A 19,457-nucleotide genomic window follows, 5' to 3' on the forward strand; every position below is an offset into this window, starting at 1 on the left:
CAACTCCATGCAGAATGAGACGGGACCACTTTCTTACACCACACACAAAGAAACTCAAAATGGATGGAAGAACTTAATGTGACACCTGAAACCATAAAACTTCTAAAAACAAAACAAAACAAAACTATACGCAGTAACTTCTTTGACATCAGCCTTAGCAACATATTTATGGATATGTCTCCTCAGACAAGGGGAACAAAAGCAGAAATGAATTCTTGGGGCTACATCAAAAGAAGATGTTCACAGTGAAGGAAACCATTAACAAAATGAAAAGACAGCCTACTGAGTAGGAGAAGACATTTGTAAATGACATACCTGATAAGGGGTTACTATCTAAGATACGTAATGAACTTACACAACTCAACACCAAAACCCAAATGATCTGATTAAAAATGGGCAGAGGACCTGAAGAGACATTTTTCCACAGAAGGCAGACAGACGGCTGACAGACACGTCAAAAGATGCTCAACATCACTCTTCCTCAGGGAAATGCAAATCCAAACTGTGAGACGTCACCTCGCACCCATCAGAATGGTTACTATCAAAAAGACAAAACAACGGGCGCCTGGGTGGCTCAGTGGGTTGAGCCTCTGCCTTCGGCTCAGGTCATGATCCCAGGGTCCTGGCATCGAGCCCCGCATCGGGCTCTCTGCTCAGCGGGGAGCCCGCTTCCCCCTCTCTCTCTGCCTGCCTCTCTGCCTACTTGTGATCTCTGTGTGTCAAATAAATAAATAAAATCTTTAAAAAAAAATTGACTAAAAAAAAAAAGACAAAACAAGTGTGGGTGAGGATATGGAGAAAAGGGAACCCGCGTGCATTGTTGGTGGGAATGTAAGTTGGTGCAGCCCTTGTGGAAAACAGTGTGGCGGCTCCTCAAGAAATCACACACAGAACTGCCATACGATCCAGCGTATTTACCCAAAGAAATCAAAAACACTAACTTGAAAAGGTACGTGCGCCCTTGTGTTCACTGCAGCATCACGGGCGGCAAACAGCTGAGACATGGAGGCCGTGTGCGTGGCCGGCAATGGCTGAACGGATACAGAAAACGTGGGGCACATCCATAGTGAAAATCTCTCAGCTGCCTGCGTCTTACCATTTGTGACAACGTGGACGGAGCTGGAGAGCATTATGCTAAATGAGAGAAGTCGGACAGAGAAAAACAAATGTCCTATGATGTCATTTCTATGTGGAATCTAGAGAAACAAAATAAAGAAACACGGAAAGAAAAGAAACAAATGCAGGAAACAAACTGGGTTGCCGGAGGGAAGGGGCAGGGGGCTGCACATGGATGAAGGGGAGTGGGAGGTCCAGGCATCCAGGTATGGAATGAGGAGGTCCTGGGATGAAAGGGACAGCACAGGAAATACAGTCAATGGTATTGGGATAGTGTTGCACGGGGACAGACGGGAGCTACATTTGCAGAGAACACAGCGTAACACACACAGTTGTGGGACCACTATGCTGTGCGCCAGACGAATGTAGCATTGTGTGTCGACTACACTTGGGTCAATAATAAATGCTCCTAGGTCTGTGGTGAGGATCAGATGAAATGAGGTGCACACAGGAGCACAGCCAGCACGTAGTACGTGCTCAATAAATACAAGCTCATCATCGTCAGTCACACTGTACTCCCAGGGCCTCCTACTTAAGAAATGAGTCGAATGAGTCATCACAGCTTTAGGTAAAAAGCAAACACCTTCTTCAGACAGACTCGCCCTTGCTGATACATGCAGAGCCCCCGGGGAAATGCAGAGTCCCAGCTGGGAAGTCAGACATCCCTGAGAAAGGGGCCTTTGACTCAGTCTTCCAGTAAATCTCCAGGAAAGTGCTAGGGGTTGTGGAGTGAGAGAGGTCCCCAGAGGGGAGTGAGCAAGGAGGAGAGCCTCGCTTGCCAGGCACCTGAGTGTGCGCAGCAGCTCCTGCCCCGCATCCCAGGTGATGGTCTGCAGGCCAGTTCCCTGGCCCTTCAGCTACACTAAAAGTCACTTGTCCCCTTCGCTGTGTGTACTGCAACCTTTCAGGCAATCCCTCCCACTTGAGGACCACCTCACAGCTAACTTTCTGAAAACAAGGTCCGGTGCTGATACAGCTGAAAAACAACACAATTCTGGAAGTTTCAGAGATGCTGCGAGCCCTCTGTTGCACAGGAAGATCATGGGGTCCGAGGACAGTAGGCAGAAAGGAACACTCTGCAAAGATTCTATCAACCCAAAGAAACACTGAGTCCTGGAAAGCTAGAATTCCATCCTCCTGCAAATGAGAACCTGCTGGCTACAATGAACAGAGAAAGAAAAAACAAATCTATTTTAAGCTAGCCCAGCAGATTACACGTCATTATTTAATTATTCGAACGGAACAAAGAAACTTTAACTTCTATTTACAATTTCATGAAGTTTACAATTTCATTGTGTTTAAATTGTATTTAAAATGTTTAAACCATAGGTCCTGAAACTGAAAGAATGCCCCAGAAGTTTTTGGCTGAAAATAAATAAAGTTATTAAAATAAACAAGAGAGGGGCACCTGGGTGGCTCAGCTCATGATCTCAGGGTCCTGAGATCGAACCGTGCCTGAGGCTCCCTGCTCCATGGGGAGTCTGCTTCTCCCTCTGCCCCACCCCCCTCATCCTCTCTCTCGCTCTCTCTCTCTCGCTCTCTCTCAAATAAACAAATAGAGTCTTTTCAAAAGAGAAAGACTGAAAGCTTTTCCTGTAATTTTACAAATGAAGCAAGAACGTCGGCTTTCACCATTGCTATGTACCACAGCTTGGATGTTCTAGCCGGAGCAACCAGACAAGAAACAGAAGGCATCCAAATTGGAAATGAAAAAGTGAAAATATCTCTATTTGCAGGTGACATCACCCTATACACAGAAAATCCCAAGGAATCCACTAGAAAGCGATGAGAGCTGAGAAAAGAATTCCGGAAAATCGTGGCGTAAAAGATCATCACCCAAAAATCTGTCACATTTCTATACGCCACTTAGGAACAGTATTTTTTGTTGTTGTTGTTTTTTTAAGATTTTATTTATTTATTTGACAGACAGAGATCACAAGTAGGCAGAGAGGCAGAAAGAGAGGGGAGGCAGGATCCCTGCTGGGCAGGGAGCCTGATGCGGGACTCGATCCCAGGACCCTGAGATCATGACCTGAGCTGAAGGCAGAGGCTTAACCCACTGAGCCACCCAGGTGCCCTGGAACAGTTTTTTAAAAAAATTAAGAAAGCAGTTCCATTTATAGCACCATCTCTGTGCGGGTTATCCACACTGACCAATTCTCCAGTTCTCTGCAGGTAACGACTGGGTGTCACATAATTCAATTCAGTCCTCACACAAACCACTCAGAGTTAGCACAGACACCGCAGTGAAGACCTCAGACCCACAAGGTTTCCCCAACTTCAGATGCCAATCACAAGTCGTGGGGCCCCAGGTTCCCCACGCTTCTGTCTGACTTGGCTATAAATTGGGGCCTCCCATAATCCCCTCCTTAGGTTCAATAATTTGCTATAATGGGTTCACAAAACTTGGGGGAAAAAACCCTTTCCTCTTGTGGGTTTATTATAAAGGACACAAATGAAGAGTCAGATGACAAGGTACATAGGGTGAGGCCTGGGAGGGTCCTGAGTATAGGAGTTTCTGTCCCAGACTTTGGCATGGGCCACGCTCCTGGCACGCATTCACCAAACTCTTCCAACCACATAACTTAGTTTTTATGGATGTCCGACTATGTAGGCCCAGAGCTGATCAAACCACTGACTGCTGGTGATGCGCACAATCTCGGGGCCCTCTTCCATTCCCAGGGATCAGGGGGTGGGGCTCAATGCTCCAATTTCTGAATCACATGATTAGTTCCTCCAGCAACCAGTGCCCAAGCTAATTACGCCCCCAAGAGTGACCTCATTAGCGTAAACTCAGGTAAAGTTGAAAGAGGCTTATAATGAATAACAAAAATGGCCCCCTCACCCCAACCACTCAGGAAATTTCAAGGGTTTTTGAAACTTTTGTGCCAAGAACTGGGGACAAAAACTAAATACGTATTTATTACATCACAGTATCACAATCTAAAAGAATAAAATACCTGGGAATAAATTTAATCCGTGAGAAAAATATTTGTTGCCTGAAAATTAAAAACATGTCTGAAAAAGCTTAAGGACTTAAATATATGGAAAGATACCCCGTGCTCATCGATTGGAAGACTTAAATGTCAGTATTAACCAAAGCCATCTATAAATTCAGTGCAACTCCTATTAAACTTCCAATGGTTTTTTTTTTGTTGTTGTTGTTTTGTAGAAATAGAAAAGCTGACCCTCAGATTCATATGGAATTGTATGGAGCCCATGTGTTGGGCTCAGCTGTGTTCCCCAGAATTTGTATGCTGAAGTCCTAAACCCCCAGTACCTCAAAGTGTGACCATATCTGGAGATAGGACCTTAAAAAAGGTAATTAAGTTACCATGAGGCCTTTAGGGTGGGCCCTAGTCCGCTGGGACTGGTGTCCTTTTAAGAGGTTTGGACACATGGCAGGACACAGGGATGCACATGGTCAGAGGAAGACTGTGTGAGGACAGTCCCCTGCAACCCAAGGAGAGAGGGGTCTTAGGAGAAACCAAACCTGCCAACACTTGGATCTCGGACTTCCAGCCTCCAGACATGCAAGGAAATAAGGATCTGTTTAACCATCTCCCCTCCCTGGTCTTCAGTATTTTGTTATGGTAGCCCTAGCACATGCAACCCAAGCAGCAAAAAAAAAAAAGAAAAAGAAAAAGAAAAATCTGATATAGAACAAAGCTGGAAGACTCACACTTCAAAGCTTACTACAAAGTTACAACAACCAAAATGTTGTGGTACGGGCCAAAGGACACACTTAGACCAATGGAACAGAACTGAGAGTTCTGAAATAAACCCATACATTTATGACCAAATGATTTTTTTTTTAAAGATTTTATTTATCTGACAGACAGAGATCACAAGCAGGCAGAGAGGCAGGCAGAGAGAGAGGAAGGGAAGCAGGCTCCCTGCTGAGCAGAGAGTCCGACGTGGGGCTCAATCCCAGGACCCCAGGATCATGACCTGGGCCGAAGGCAGAGGCCTCAACCCACTGAGCCACCCAGGCGCCCCATGACCAAATGATTTTTGACAAGGGTGCCAAGTCCATTCAATGGGGAAAGTTTCCTGAAAGAAAACATAGGGATGATTCTTCACGATCTTGGATTTGGCAAAGGAGTCTTGGATGCGACACCAAAAGCACAGGCGACAAAAGGAAAAAATAAATTGGACTTCACTGAAATTTAAAACTTTTGTGTATTAAAGGACAAAACTGACAGAGAGAAAAGGTCACCTACAGAATGGGTGAAAAGGTAAATCATATCTGATAAAGGACTAATACCCAGAATATACAAACAACTCCTATAACAACAACGACAAAATCCAGTTAGTTAAAAAAATGGACAAAGGACTAAAGATACACAAGTGGACAACAGACACATGGAAAGATGCTTGATATCCCTAATCAGAGAAATGCACATCAAAAGTATAATGAGGGGCGTCTGGGGGGCTCAGTCAGTTGAGCGTCCCACTCTTGATTTCAGCTCAGGTCATGATCTTAGGATCCTGGGATCCAGTCCCGCATCAGGCTCCTTGCTCAGTGGGAAGCCTGCTTCTCCCTCTGCCTGCTGCTTGCCCTGCTTATCTGCACTCACTCTTTCTATAACAAATACATAAAATCTTTTAAAAAAATAAATGAGATACCACTTCACACCCATGAGGAAGGCTATTACTTAAAAAAAAAAACAAAACAAAACAAAAAAAAAAAAAAACCAGCAACACAGAAAATCATAAGTGTTGGCAGGATGTGGAGAAATTCGAACTTGTATGCATTGCTGGTGAGAATGTAAAACGAAGTAGCGGCTGCGGAAAACAGTTGTGCATTTCCTCAGCAGATTAAGCATAGAATTACCAGATGATCCAGAAATTCTAATCTTTGGTATACACTCAAAAGAACCGAAAGCAGGAGTTTAAGCAGACACCAGCACACCCAGGTTCACAGCTGCATTTTTCACAAAAACCAAAAAGCAGAAGCAGCCCAAATGTCCATCAACAAATGAATACATAAAAATACACACACACACACACACACACACACATTCTGTTTATCCATATAAATATGAAATATCATTTAGCCATAAAAAGGAATGTAATCTATATGCTACAACATGGATGGGCCATTGATTGATGATGGATGAAGATGTGGTAGATACACACAGTGGAATATTACTGAGCCATAAAAAATGAAATCTTGCCATTTGCAACATGGATGGATCTACTGAGTATCATGCTAAGTAAAATTAGAGAAAAATATTGTATGATTTCACTCATATGCAGAATTTTTTAAGATTTTATTTATTTATTTGACAGAGAGAGAGACAGTGAAAGAGGGAACACAAGCAGGAGGAGTGGAAGAGGAGGAAGCAGGCTCCCCTAGGAGCAGGGAGGGAGCCCAATGTGGGGCTCGATCCCAGAACCCTGGGATCATGACCTGAGCCGAAGGCAGAAGCTTAATGACTGAGTCACCCAGGGACCCCACTCATAGGCAGATTTTAAGAAACAAAGCAAACAAACAGAAGGGAAAAAAAAGAGAGAGAGAGACAAACCAAAAATCAGACTCTTAACTCTAGAGAGCACACTGCTGGTGACCAGAGGGGCGGGAGAAGCAGGTGAAACAGGTGATGGAGATGGAGGGGGTCCCGGTGAGGAGCACAGGGAGATATATGGAAGTGATGACTCACTGCAGTGCACACCTGAAACTAACGCAACACTATATGTGAACTGGAATTAAAATAAAAACTTAAAGGAGAAAAAAGAAGAAAGAACCTGCCAAGAGGCTTTCGTAATTGAGGATTCCCTCCTTTTAGTAGGTTCCTACTTCCCTGGTTAGCGATAAAAGTAAACGAATCTATGATCAGGAACTTCTCCTTAATTTGTAAAGTTATTGCATAATCTGCTGCTTCGAGTCTCTGGCCAAAGCTGTTCTTGAGAACGGAACAGTTCTAGCTCCTCTTTCAGCTGCGCAAGGGGACGTCCGTGCTGTGGCCGACACCACCTGCCACACCTGGATTGACACTTCCCAGGAAGCTGAAGCTCGATTATGTAAGGTCATAAAACACAACAAGCTGCTTAGCTTACAAAGGCGACTCCTTCTACACGGACTTTCTTGGACTCAATTGACTTCGACGGGCTTGGGTCTCGGGGATCACGGCTTCAAAGCGCACTCCACACACTGGACGTCGTCCTGCTTCGACTAACCACACTAACCTCCCCGCTGCCTCTCCAATACTCCCAGCGCATGTCTGTAGCTGCTCACCACCAGGCAAACAAGCCCCGCAAGACCGCAGCGTCAGAAAGGGAAGAGAGAGGACGACCGACCTGGCCATAACCTGTAAATGCCACCGAGCGTGCAGAAGCACGACCTGCGCCCGCCATGCAGGGGGTCAGCACGAGCTGCGGGAACCAGACTGATCACCCTGCAGGCTGCGACCACAGAACCTGAGAAGGTAGAGGAAATTTCGTCCCCCCCCCACCCAGTTGTCAGGAGGATAGGGTGTCGCTGGCTGGGACACCCTGCTCACTTTGGAGGCTGCAGCTGAGCTCCTGGGGACACCTGAGAAAAGCCAGCGGAAGGCTGCTAAGACACAGGCCCTCTCTACACGGGGGCAGAGCACCTATGAACAAGCCTGATCACCAGTCCCCCTGTCACCGTACACTGTTGCTGCTTTAAATCCTGCTACACTGGAATGCTTGGGTGGCTCAGTGGTTTAAAGCCGCTGCCTTCAGCTTGGGTCATGATCCCAGAATCCTGGGATCGAGCCCCGCGTCGGGTTCTCTACTCAGCAGGGAGCCTGCTTCCCCCTCTCTCTCTGCCTGCCTCTCTGCCTACTTGTGATCTCTCTCTTTATCAAATAAGTCAATAAAATCTTTAAAAATTTTAAAGATTTTAAAAATTATTTTAAAATAAAATTAATTTAAAAATAAAAATTATTTTAAAAATAAAAATTCTGCTACACTACTACTTCTCCCCAATGATGAGAGCCGCATTCCATTCCAAGGCTGCCTTGTAACTATAGAAATGGCTTCAAAGCCACAAGAAAATCTCTCATATATCCCTTCAGACAACCCAAACTTACTTCAACTTTATGATGGCTTTATTTCCCCCTAAGATTTATTTATTTGAGACAGAGTGTGTGCCATGCACACATACACATACACACACACACACACACACACACACACACACGAGCAGTGGGAGGGGCAGAGGGGGAGAGAAGCGACTCCCCACCCAGTGTGGAGCCTGACTGGGGGTGAGGGGAGGGGGGATGGGCTCCATCACGAAGTGAGATCATGACTTGAGCCAAAACCAAGAGCGGGATGCTCAACTGACAGAGCCACCCAGGTGCCCCCGATTGCTCTATTGAGAGAGAGAGAGAGAGAGAGAGAGAGAGAGCGCCGCACACAAGAGTGAGCAGTGGGAGGGGCAGAGGGAGAAGACTCCTTGCTGAGCAGGGAGCCCAATGTCGGGCTCGATTCCAGGACCCTGCGATTATGACCTGAGCCGAAGGCAGACGCTTAACGGACTGAGCCACCCAGGCACCCCGATGCCTCTTTCAGACAAAATCCCGGGAGAATGTAACTGTTATACCATAGCTTCCCCATACGGCCCCCAGAAGGCGTAGTCTGCATCCCCTGTAGTATCAGCTGAAGGCCCTGAACCCACAGCTTCCGCGAGGTGTGCGCACTGGCAGAGCGGGACAGGCCCCCATTTACAATGACACCAGGTAGGTCTTTGGAGTCTACCACATTGTTGGCACAACTGGGAAATCCTACGGATTTCTTGACCTCTTTTGACACGACTATTACTGATGAGCACCTAACTTACTCTGTCACAGTCCGTTCATCTTGCTACCAAAATGACCATTGTTCGTGGCCAGCCCATACTAAGGAGACTGCTACTCCATCACCGGGAACAGCAGGGCTGACAAGACTGATTGATGCGCGCTCGAAATGGGTCCACTATCCTTTCTCTACCGATTTATAAACCTGCATTTATCCCCAGATGATGTTATGAACTATCAGGCAAATACCATGCAATCTGAAAATTTATATCACGAAGTGATATAAAAGGGTGCCATCTACATCAGGGAAACACAAATCAAAACCACAGTGAGATACCACCTCACACCAGTCAGAATGGCTAAAATTAACAAGTCAGGAAACGACAGATGCTGGCGAGGATGCAGAGAAAGGGGAACCCTCCTACACTGTTGGTGGGAATGCGAGCTGGTGCAGCCGCTCTGGAAAACAGCTGGAGGTTCCTCAAAAAGTTGAAAATAGAGCTACCTTACAACCCAGCAATCACACTACTGGGTATTTACCCTAAAGATACAAACGTAGTGATCCGAAGGGGAACGTGCACCCGAATGTTTATAGCAGCAATGTCCACACTAGCCAAACTATGGAAGGAACCTAGATGTCCATCCACAGATGAATGGATAAAGAAGATGTGGTATATATACACAATGGAATACTATGTGGCCATCAAACCACTCCCCTCCGATATACTGCCATTTGCAAGGACATGGATGGAACTAGAGGGTATTATGCTGAGCGAAATAAGTCAATCAGAGAAAGACAATTATCATATGATTTCTCTGATATGCGGAATTTGAGAGGCAGGGAAGGGGGTGGTGGAGGGTAGGGAAGGGAAAAATGAAACAAGATGGCGTCGGGAGGGAGACAAACCGTAAGAGACTCTTAATCTCAGGAAACAAACTGAGGATGGCCGGGGGTTGGGGGGTAGGGAGAGGGTGGTTGGGTTAAGGACACTGGGGAGGGTATGTGATATGGTGAGTGCTGTGAAATGTGTACGCCTGATGATTGGCAGACCTATACCCCTGGGGCAAATACTACATTATATGTTAATAAAAATAATGTTTTTTAAAAGGGTACAGATAGGGTGTGCAGTGGGCCAAATGGACATTCTGAACCCCCCTTCCACTTGCTCTAACCTCCCATCAGATGGGACAATTGTACAGATGACAGAATATTAAGGAACCAGAAGACAGTTTGTCCTCTGAGGCTCAGCCAGCAGCACTCCGAATGGATTATACTATGTCCCACCAGCTTCAGGCTGTTCCCACTGTTCTGTTATTGTCTGCATGAACAGAATGGATGGGACGCTGTCTAACTAGACATCCTGATGCCGCAACACTGGTAAAGAGATTAAGAACATGTTTTGTCTTAGCCTTCCTTTGTGGACTAGATCGACCACAGAACTCATTTTATAACAGAAACTAACTACCTGCTTACAAGAACTCTGAGTTCTTGCTTACAAGAACTCGTTACAATTTCATACCTCACACCATTCCCGATCATAAAGGCAAGTATAATGTAAAAATCTAGGCCTTTAGAAAAACCCGTGAAGAAAGGACTTAAATGGTCAGAGGTACGACCTCCGTCCTCTGTAAAAATCCAGAACACTCTTATTAGGGGACATTTTAAGTGTCTGTTCTCCCCGGGGGGGGGGGGGGGGAATTTAAATTAACCTCACCCTTCTTGCTGTGTACTGAAAGACTGACTGAATGCCGGTTATGTCAATGCCTCGGCGGCATTAAAGAACCAGAGCTAGAATTTACTGTTGCCAATGTGAGGACCTGTGGACCCACAGACGATGGATGAAAGCGTAGGATATCCAGGAAAGAGAAGAACAAGTTCACTCCATTTCTCCTTAAGAGGAGTCAGCTGGGCTCAGAGAAACCTTGGTGGAAACTCGAGGACTGTCCCTTGCTCAGGTAAAGCTGTCGGGAGGAAAGAGCTAGCGCTCGTTGGCCACACCTAGGTGACTCATGAAGCAATATTCAATCAAACCCTGTGGTTTGATCCTCAAACCCCTCGCAGGGGTCCCAAGTGTTTCAGGCACAGCCTCTTAAGGCACAGACATTTGCCAAATCATCAAATGATTCAGCTGGTTCATAGGCCGTCCTCCAAAACCTCAAGAAACAACAAAAGCAGCACGGATGGGCCATGCTCAGTACAAGCCGGTCACCAAAACTCACATTATATGAATCTGGTTATGTGGGGCACCTAGAACACGCAAATTCGTGGAGACAGAAAGCAGAATAAAGGTTACCAAGGGCAGGGGGTTCGGGAAATAGGAAGTAACTGTTTAACGGGTAGAGTTTTTGTTAGAAACAATGACGTAGTTTTGGAGACAGTGATGCAGTCACTGTGAGACGGCAAATATATTTATGTCACTGATTTGTACACTTACCAGTGGCTAAAATGATAAATAATATCGATCTGTTACCATAATTGAAAACAAAATTCATGGAACTGGTGATGGTTAAGTCTATGAGAGCAAATGAAATTTACTGTTAACAGTACTGGTTCAAGTACTGTGAGATATTTTCTGCAAGATACCTACTGATGAATAAGGTTTTAAACATTTTAGATGTTTGCAAGCTTTGAAATTTGTCCAAAGGAATCTTTTTCTGCCCCACACAGATTTCTATCACCACCAACTGCCACATTAGCTCATCTGATTCCCACTTCACGTTAGATTGAATTCGTTCTCATCCTTTAAAAATTCTCACCTGTAGGCCTTCTAAGCAACCTAGTCAGAGGCTAATTCCTCAGTCTCTTTGAACTCAGCTTCAACTCCTGCACGAACACCTGAGCGGTATGGATAACATTTTCTGACTCATTAAGAGCCAAGGAAAAACACTCAAAATCATTTGTCTTCTTTTTAAATTCTGTCGCTCCAGTGTTCTCACCTCTTCAAGATACCATTTGCAACTCAAAGGCTAATAGTCTTAAACAGGAAGTCTCTATTCTCTGGACACATTTCTTCCGGAGAACCTCACTCACCATTGATAAGCTTTCCTTGCTTGGCTCACACAGGAGCCGCTCAGACCTTCAAAGTGCAACACTCAAACCCCAGTTTTCGCTTTTTAATGTTGAATATGCACCAATGATTTTCAGAAAATAAAATATCATGACGTGGTGAGAGGTAGGACTCTTGAAACACTATTGAGTTATAAATGTGTAATTTGCAATTTGTCGCGCAAAGTGATGAGTGCCGCGAACCGTGTTGCAGCAATCTAAGTCCAGCCTGTTAACAGGGAGACCGGCATATGTAATACGGGAAGGAATGTGGCTGTGTCCCAACAAAGCGTATGGACACATGAGCCTCACCGTTGTCACAGCTCACATTACTGTCCTCCCGTGGTTATTTTAAGGCACTTGGAAACGGGGAAACCAGGCCTAACGGTTCCCGCTCACACACACAGGACGCCGGCCACGGTTTGCTGACCCCTGCTGTGGGAAGAGAAAACGAGCTCTGTTCACATTCCGCACAACAGTGAGGCTGTTTGTCTCCCCACCCTCACCCCCATATCTAATGGGAAAAAGAGGGGACTCCAGGTAAAGCAGAAAAAAGGGTAAAATTTCAAGCGCTGTTATTTTGAAATAATCTATACAAGTCAAACGTCCGACGAGTTTAACTTCGCAAAGAAAGAAAACACGTTTGAAACGACAAGTAACAGGTGGGGTTTTCTGATGTCGAGAGGACACTATGGACTCCACGAATGGCGCTGGAAATCCTGATGGCGGAGACGACACAGAGCAAGTATGAACTTGCAGAAGGAGAGGGGAGCCTGCGTCTCGGCGCACAGCCACGCGCTGCGAGGGGCACCGTCCTCCGGCTTCGGCCTGGGGTTCGGGAACGCGGCCGCGTCCTGCCCCCGCGGCTTCGGGCTCCGTCACTCGCAGGCGGCGGCGAGCAGGCCCAGGATCCCCAGCTGCGGCCGTGCTGCCGGGCAGAAAGCCAGCGGACTGACTTCCTGCGCAAAAAAACAGTTTCGGGTCCATTTACACATTCACCTCGCCACTCCCGGACTCCACGGCCGCCGGGCTGGGACGTCTCTGACCTGAGCGACCTGTTCGCAGCTCCCTCGCCGAGTTAAAAAAAAAAAAAAAAAAAAAAGCTTAACTTGTGCATTTGCTCTCTCCGTAGGAGACTCAGGTCCCTTTTCTGTGTACGTAGTAAATTATCGGTTAACACAAATAACCAAGGACGATACAGAAAAACGGAGAAAACATTACCTCGGAAGGTTCGGGAGCTCCGTCCGGCTGTGACGGAGCAGCAGCTCCCGGACGCGGCAGGCGGAAGGCTGTCCGCTGTGCTTATACCGACAGCATCGCTGGCCCCGAGCCCCGGGGAGACCGGGGGAGACCCGGGGAGACCGGGGGAGACCCTGGCTCCCGCGGCCCGCTCGGGACGTACCCTCTCGACCCCGCCCACCCCCGGAAGGGCCAATCCCAGTCCCTGAGGGGCGGGGACTGGCCACGTGCTTCCCACAGGTGCCGCACAAAGGTGGGAGGTGCACCTGTGCTCCCGACGGAGGCCGAGAAGCTCCCAGCCGGCTGGACCCTAAGCAGGTTCTGCGGGCCGCTCAGCTTCCGTGGGAGCCCGGTCCTGCACGCCTAGTCCCGCCCCAGGTCTTGGGGTGCGGGCCCGGCTCAAGTCCAGGAGCAAGGACACTGCCTCCCCGTGCGGAGCGCAACAAGTCACAGCGAGCTGCCCCGCTATGGCTTGTTTTACCCTTTATTTAACGACCGCCCCCATGCAGAGCCCAACCCTTTCCTCACCGCTGATCAAAACCCAAGGGGGGAGGTGGGGACAGGAGGCGCTTCAGGGGCAGTCAGGTTTAGAAGACAATATTAGCTGGCAACGCCCCGACCCCACACCAAAAGATGGAAACAAGGGGCGCCTGGGTGGCTCAGTGGGTTGGGCCTCTGCCTTCGGCTCCGGTCATGATCTCAGGGTCCTGGGATCGAGCCCCACGTTGGGCTCTCTGCTCAGTGGAGAGCCTGCTTCCCCCTCTCTCTCCGCCTGCCTCCCTGCCTCCTTGTGATCTCTGTCTGTCAAATAAGTAAATAAAATCTTTAAAAAAAAAAAAAACCTGAGAAGGAAAAAAAAAAAAAAGATGGAAACAAAAGTTTACTGTAATAAATGAGACAAAGCTGCCTCGTGGAGTCAAAACATCATCACAACAGATCTCCTCCCAAGTCTGTAATTACAGTGGGAAAGTTCACAGTGGAGACACTCGACAGGTGCTCCTTAACCCTAACCCGTGAGCACGAAATAAACACCGCAAGTCTGACAGGCTGATCCTGCCCCTCTCAATTCCATGCGCCAGCAGTGTCACTTCTGGGGGCTTCCTCCAGAAAAAGGCTGTTATATCTGAGGAAACATGAAACCACCCAAACTGAAGGATGTTCTACAAAGTCAGACAATACTTTTCAAAAATGTCATGAGAAGACCTGGAAAGGAAGCTGGAGGAACATGAACCCTAGGTGCGCTCGGTGATTCTGGGTGGGATCCCGGACCAGAGAAAAAGAACAGACATTGGGACATTAGCTAAAATATATCATGGTTGGATCAATGTTAAATTTCCTGATTTTAAACACTGTACTGTGCCTTTGTAAAAGAATGTCCTTGTTCCTAGGAAACAGACACTGAAATACTTGGGGCAAAGGTCTTGCCTCTAACTTCAGTAAACCTGAAAAAGTGCATATGCATATATATTTGCTCACACGTGTGTGCACACATTCACTGAGTCTAAAGCGACTGGGGCAAAATGAACAATTGGTAGATCTGAGTATTTGAAGTTTCTTGTACTGTATTTGTAACATTTCTCTGAAATGTTTTTCCATCAAAATTGTTATGCATTTTTACGCTGCTTGCTGTATCTGCCTCACAGAAGCAGAGGGGCAAGGGTTGGGTCACCTCCTTGCAGAAGTCTCCACACCCACGCTTGCAAACATGCCCAGCTCCACCATGGACAGAGCAGCAGATAAATGTGTAGATCACCAACCGAGTAACAACTCCTCCTCCTTTCCCTCACTACTCAGGAACAGGCACCAGCCCCGGTCTCTATTTGACCCACAGCCTCAGCAGACCCCTAAACTCAGTGATCTATCCAGGATCCAGCCAGCGAGCAGCCCAGCTGCACTGACCCTCCCCACCCCTTCCACTCACACTTGCATCTCCTGTGTGCCAGGTCCTGGGCAGACACCACCCACCCGATCTCCCACCCACAAAGGCCAACCCTTGAACATGCGAGGAGTGTTAGTTACCCTTTCAGGGCAGGTTCATTAGCCCTGATTGAGTGTATCTGGGAGAGGCAGAAGATCAAACACCCAGGGCATGCAGGGCAAGGAGGAAAGCATCTCCTGACTTCCACCTGCAGACAAGGTTAGTGCTCAGGGCCTGCCAGGACTAGGCAGGGTGGCTGAGCTCTCCAACACGTCTGTATGGGCACTGCCCAGAGGCCACTTACAGATACTCCCACTGCAGAGCGCTCTTCAGGATTTCTCCCTCAGGAAAGAACTCCTGCCCTTAGCACTAGTGGCACCCAACCCACACAGGACACAGGCAAGGTTGTTGTCCAAGGTTTATTGATGATATTACAGCACAGCAGAAAGATTCAAACGGCTCCACGTGGTGTTTTGAAATTCATCCCAACTGTAGGCTGAGTGACCTGCAGGTTGGACAGGCTGCCAAAGTCCTGGAAAAACAACAGAACAGGTTCAGTGTGGCTATACCGGTAAGATCTATGATGAATGTCCTATGAGCACCGCCAGGCCATGCCTGTCACCCTCCACTAGCTTGGGGTCAGGTTGGTGGGACCCCGCAGAATCCCAACAGGGGCCTTCTCCCTGCCCCAGAGCAATAAACTCACAAGGGAGCCTACCTGAGATCTGAAGGCACATGCACCCCAACACCCAGACATAAGGGTGCTGTCCTGTACCCTGTAGGATTTCTAACAGCATCCTGGCCTCTATCCAGTAATGTCTGCTTGTATTCCCCAGCTCCGACAACCAAATGTTCAAACATTACCAAATGCCCTGAAGGTCAAAATCGTTTGCTTTGAGAATCACTGCTCTAGGCCACTTTCCGTGTCCTTTCCTCTCCAGGCCGGACACGAGTAGGAAACATCACTAATGCAACTGTTAAGAGCCTGCCACATACCGGGAACTTAATATCCCTCCCAGTTTATCCTCAAAAACCAGTTTCACGGTTGACAGTAATGCTGCACTGAGGACAGTGGTTATTTCTGGAGAAAATGCCCCACAGCAGACTCCAGCTATACCCGTGATGTTTTTCTGAAGCTGGAGGCTGAGTACACTGCAGGTCATTTTGTCCACTCCCTTTCTGAGCGTCTTAAACATTTCATGATCATAAAGAAAAAACGAAGCTGCTTCAAGTCCCTGTGTACTGGACTCCAAAGCCAGGCTACCGTCACCGAGCTGTGCAGAGCCAGAGAGGCCCCATGAAGACAGCTCAAGCACCTGGGAAGCACAGAGAAAGCAGGGCACAGGTCTCCGGAGGGGTCAGCACGCACGCACGGAGTGACGGCCGGGACGGACAGCACGAAGAATGAGAGGACAGCCCCAGAGGCCGGAAGCAAACAGAAGGGAGAGCGTCCTGGAAGTCACGGGGGAACAGCCACCAGCTTTGGGGACTCTCTTCCTGTGGAGGGCCATCTCCGCCTTCCGTAACCAGCTGGCCCCGTTATGGAGGCAGCTGTCCAGTGGACAGCAGTGTAGACGGAATCCCCAACCCAGCCGCTCCCTCATCTTGGAGTCACCACCACCTCCTCGGGGAGGAAAGGCAGGTAAAGGGATGTGCCTCCCTGGACGGGGAGGACGGAGGAGACGGAGGACGACGGCAGCTCGTGTGGCTGCAAGAGGAGAAAGCTAGCGATGTCCTCCACCAGGGACAAAGCCCTCCTGCAGGAACCCGCCAGCACTTACCAAGAGTTTCAACATTTCCTTAGTGTCAGGATCCACTTCAATGATCTCCTGATCCAGGGCCGAGACCTATAAAGAAAAGGGCAGGCCCCCAAAGATCAGAGGGTCGTCTCTCCCTGTCCCCGCCGTTTCTCCAAGATTGTTCAACCAGAGATGGAGGGGGGATGCCCAGCAGCCCCCACGGTGAGCAGCCTGCTGAAGGGCTCCAGGTCCCGGGCTGCCCTCTCCCGCTGCCCCTCCGTAAGGCCCTCGCTGGCGCCCAGTCTGCAGAAGACCTCAGGCGGCGGCCAGCGGCCCGGGAGTGCTAGGCTCCGGCAAACCACGACACGCGCAGCGGATTCTGGGGCACCCACACTGGGGGCGGGGGGACTGTGGGTAGGAGACCCCCCCAGACTGGCCGGAGGCGGACCCCGCGAGCTCACCTCGGGCACGTAGTTGTCCCTCCGTTCTCGCTCCTCCTCCTGCAGCTTGATGGAGATGCCCCTCACCGGGCCCCTCTGAATGCGCTTCATCAGGTGCGTGACGTAGCTGCGGGACACACGCCCGGCAGCCGCGTGAGCCGCGGCCGCCGCACGGACGAGGGCCGGCGCCCCGGGCAGCCCGCGCAAGCCTCCGAGCCGCACGACCGCCCGCAGGGAAGCCCGCCGCGCGCCCCTCGCGCGCCCCTCTCCGCCGGGCCCGCCGGCTCACCCTGCGATCTTGTTGCGGAGCTTCTTGCTGGGGATGATGGCGATCTCCTCGCACACGCGCTTGTTGGTGTGGAAGTCGTTGCCCAGGCGCGTGTAGTACTTCTCGATGATGACCCGGGCCGCCTTCTTCACGGTTTTGGTGCGGACGCGGCCCTGCGAGTGGGAGAGCACAGCGTCACCCGCGAGCCAGGACAGCCCTCCGACGGCGGCGGCGGGGTCCGCGGGCTGGGGCTGAGCCCGGGACGGGAGGAGGGCCGGCCGGGCATCGCCGGAACGCGGGGCTCAGCGCGGAGGCCAGCGACCCGCGGAAGCTGAGGGCTGGCGGGGCCCCGCGCCCCTCCTCGAGGGCCGGGGGCCGTGGAAAGCAGCGGATGGAGGACGATTGTAGCGGACCAAGGCCTCGGGCCAAGATACCTACCATGTTGGCGGGTATAGTAAAAGAGGAAACGGGAAGCACAAGCGAGGCCTATAAAGCGCGGCCAGAAAGGCGCTTCCGGCTAACCCGGGACACTCAGAGCTGTCTCGGGTGCTCCACAGCGACCCCCAGCGCAGCGGGGCGGAAGTGCAGGCGGCCCGCAGCAATCTGGCGGGCGGGGCAAGCTCCTGGCCCGCCCCACCGTGGGCGCGGCTGCCGCTCACTCCGTTCCTAAGGCTCTGTCCGCCCGCGTCTTGGGCTCCTTGGTTCTCCAACAGGATCGTTTTATGTTCCGTAGACTAGAAGGCGTGCAGGTCTTCTGCACACGCCTGAGAGACGGAGGGAGGCTTTAGCGTCCCTGGGACCGCGATTCGGGAGCGTGGAAAGGTAAGGAGGTAGGGATGGTGCCCCGCCCAGGACCCTCAGGCTCAGGGACTTGCCTTTTCTAGTCTGGGAGAGGGGTGCCACTTTGAGAGGCTGATCCCGTTTCTTCCAAGTCTTTGCTCAAGCGTCACATTATCAGAGGGGCTTCTCCTCCTTTGGTCCTTTTTTAGCATCATCATCCTTTTTAAGCTGCTTGTCATGGTGACTTGTCTTAGTTTCTCCACTGAGGGTGAGCTCCAAGACGGGAAGGGCCGTTTTGCTTAGTGAGTCCCCAGGGCCCCCCATAAAGCAAGCTCTCAAACGTGGAAGCAGAGGACCAGGCTCGCTTGCAGCGCTCCCAACCATGGAGGCACCTCCCGGTGAGCACGGTCTTCAAGCTGTTGCTGACGCTCCCATCCCCAAGCCAAGCCCTTCTGAAGCCCACCCGAGCAGACCACCCCTGGCATACTCTGCCCCCGCCCTCCAGCTCTGCTCCCGCCCCCTCCCCAAATCTGCTGAAGCAAGTCCCAGCCCCCCTAATGACTTCAGGAAAGGCTGGCTGGCCAAGTTGCTGGAGTTAAGGGCCACGGGGCTGAGCCTCCCTCATCCCTCAACTCACTCCTGGTCACCTTGGCTAGTGCCGTCTGACTTTGAACTGATTGGGAATGGAAGGCCGGAGGACAGAAGCCCTCAACCTGAAAGTGGCTCTGGACAAGATGGGGACAGAGGGGAAGAAAGATGTCACTGTAGGAAAAGGAGAAAAAGCAGAGACCAAAAGGGAGGATCACAGTCCTCTTAGGGAGCTGCAGGCACTGACTTTACCAGCAAACTTGTCAGGCAGCTGCCAGCCAGGCCCCGAGGGAAAGAGGAGGGCTCTCCTTCTTGGCTGGAGGACTCCCCCACACCCTCCAACAGTGAGTTCTTGTACCTCTCACCAGAATGATGCTTCGCTGTGCCAGGTTCCGTCTACCTCGGACTAAACTGGAATCCAAATGATCAGTGTAGGCGCTGGGCCCAGGCACAGCCTACCTGGAAAGATCATCAGCGGACCCGCTCACAAATCCTGGGAGCCTGTGACAGAGTCCAGAATAACGGGGCTCTCTGAAGAATACCAGCAAGTGCATTTC

The 19,457-nt window shown here is 49.8% G+C and overlaps 1 protein-coding gene across 1 annotated transcript; it reads right to left on the reverse strand.

Moving 5' to 3' along the window:
• Nucleotides 1-15,489: 15,489 nt before the first annotated feature.
• On the reverse strand, nucleotides 15,490-18,085 carry LOC111152587 (ribosomal protein S17). The gene is made up of 5 exons (XM_022511088.1): nucleotides 17,971-18,085; nucleotides 17,554-17,705; nucleotides 17,286-17,391; nucleotides 16,867-16,932; nucleotides 15,490-15,617 (listed from the first exon to the last, which is right to left on the reverse strand). Exons 1-5 carry the CDS (start codon nucleotides 17,971-17,973, stop codon nucleotides 15,537-15,539), a joined length of 408 nt encoding a protein of 135 aa, XP_022366796.1. The 5' UTR covers nucleotides 17,974-18,085; the 3' UTR covers nucleotides 15,490-15,536.
• Nucleotides 18,086-19,457: the final 1,372 nt, after the last annotated feature.

This window comes from Enhydra lutris, unplaced genomic scaffold, assembly GCF_002288905.1.
Source record: "Enhydra lutris kenyoni isolate GAN:26980312 unplaced genomic scaffold, ASM228890v2 scaffoldscaffold29, whole genome shotgun sequence".
In the NCBI taxonomy this organism is placed as follows: Eukaryota; Metazoa; Chordata; class Mammalia; order Carnivora; family Mustelidae; genus Enhydra; species Enhydra lutris.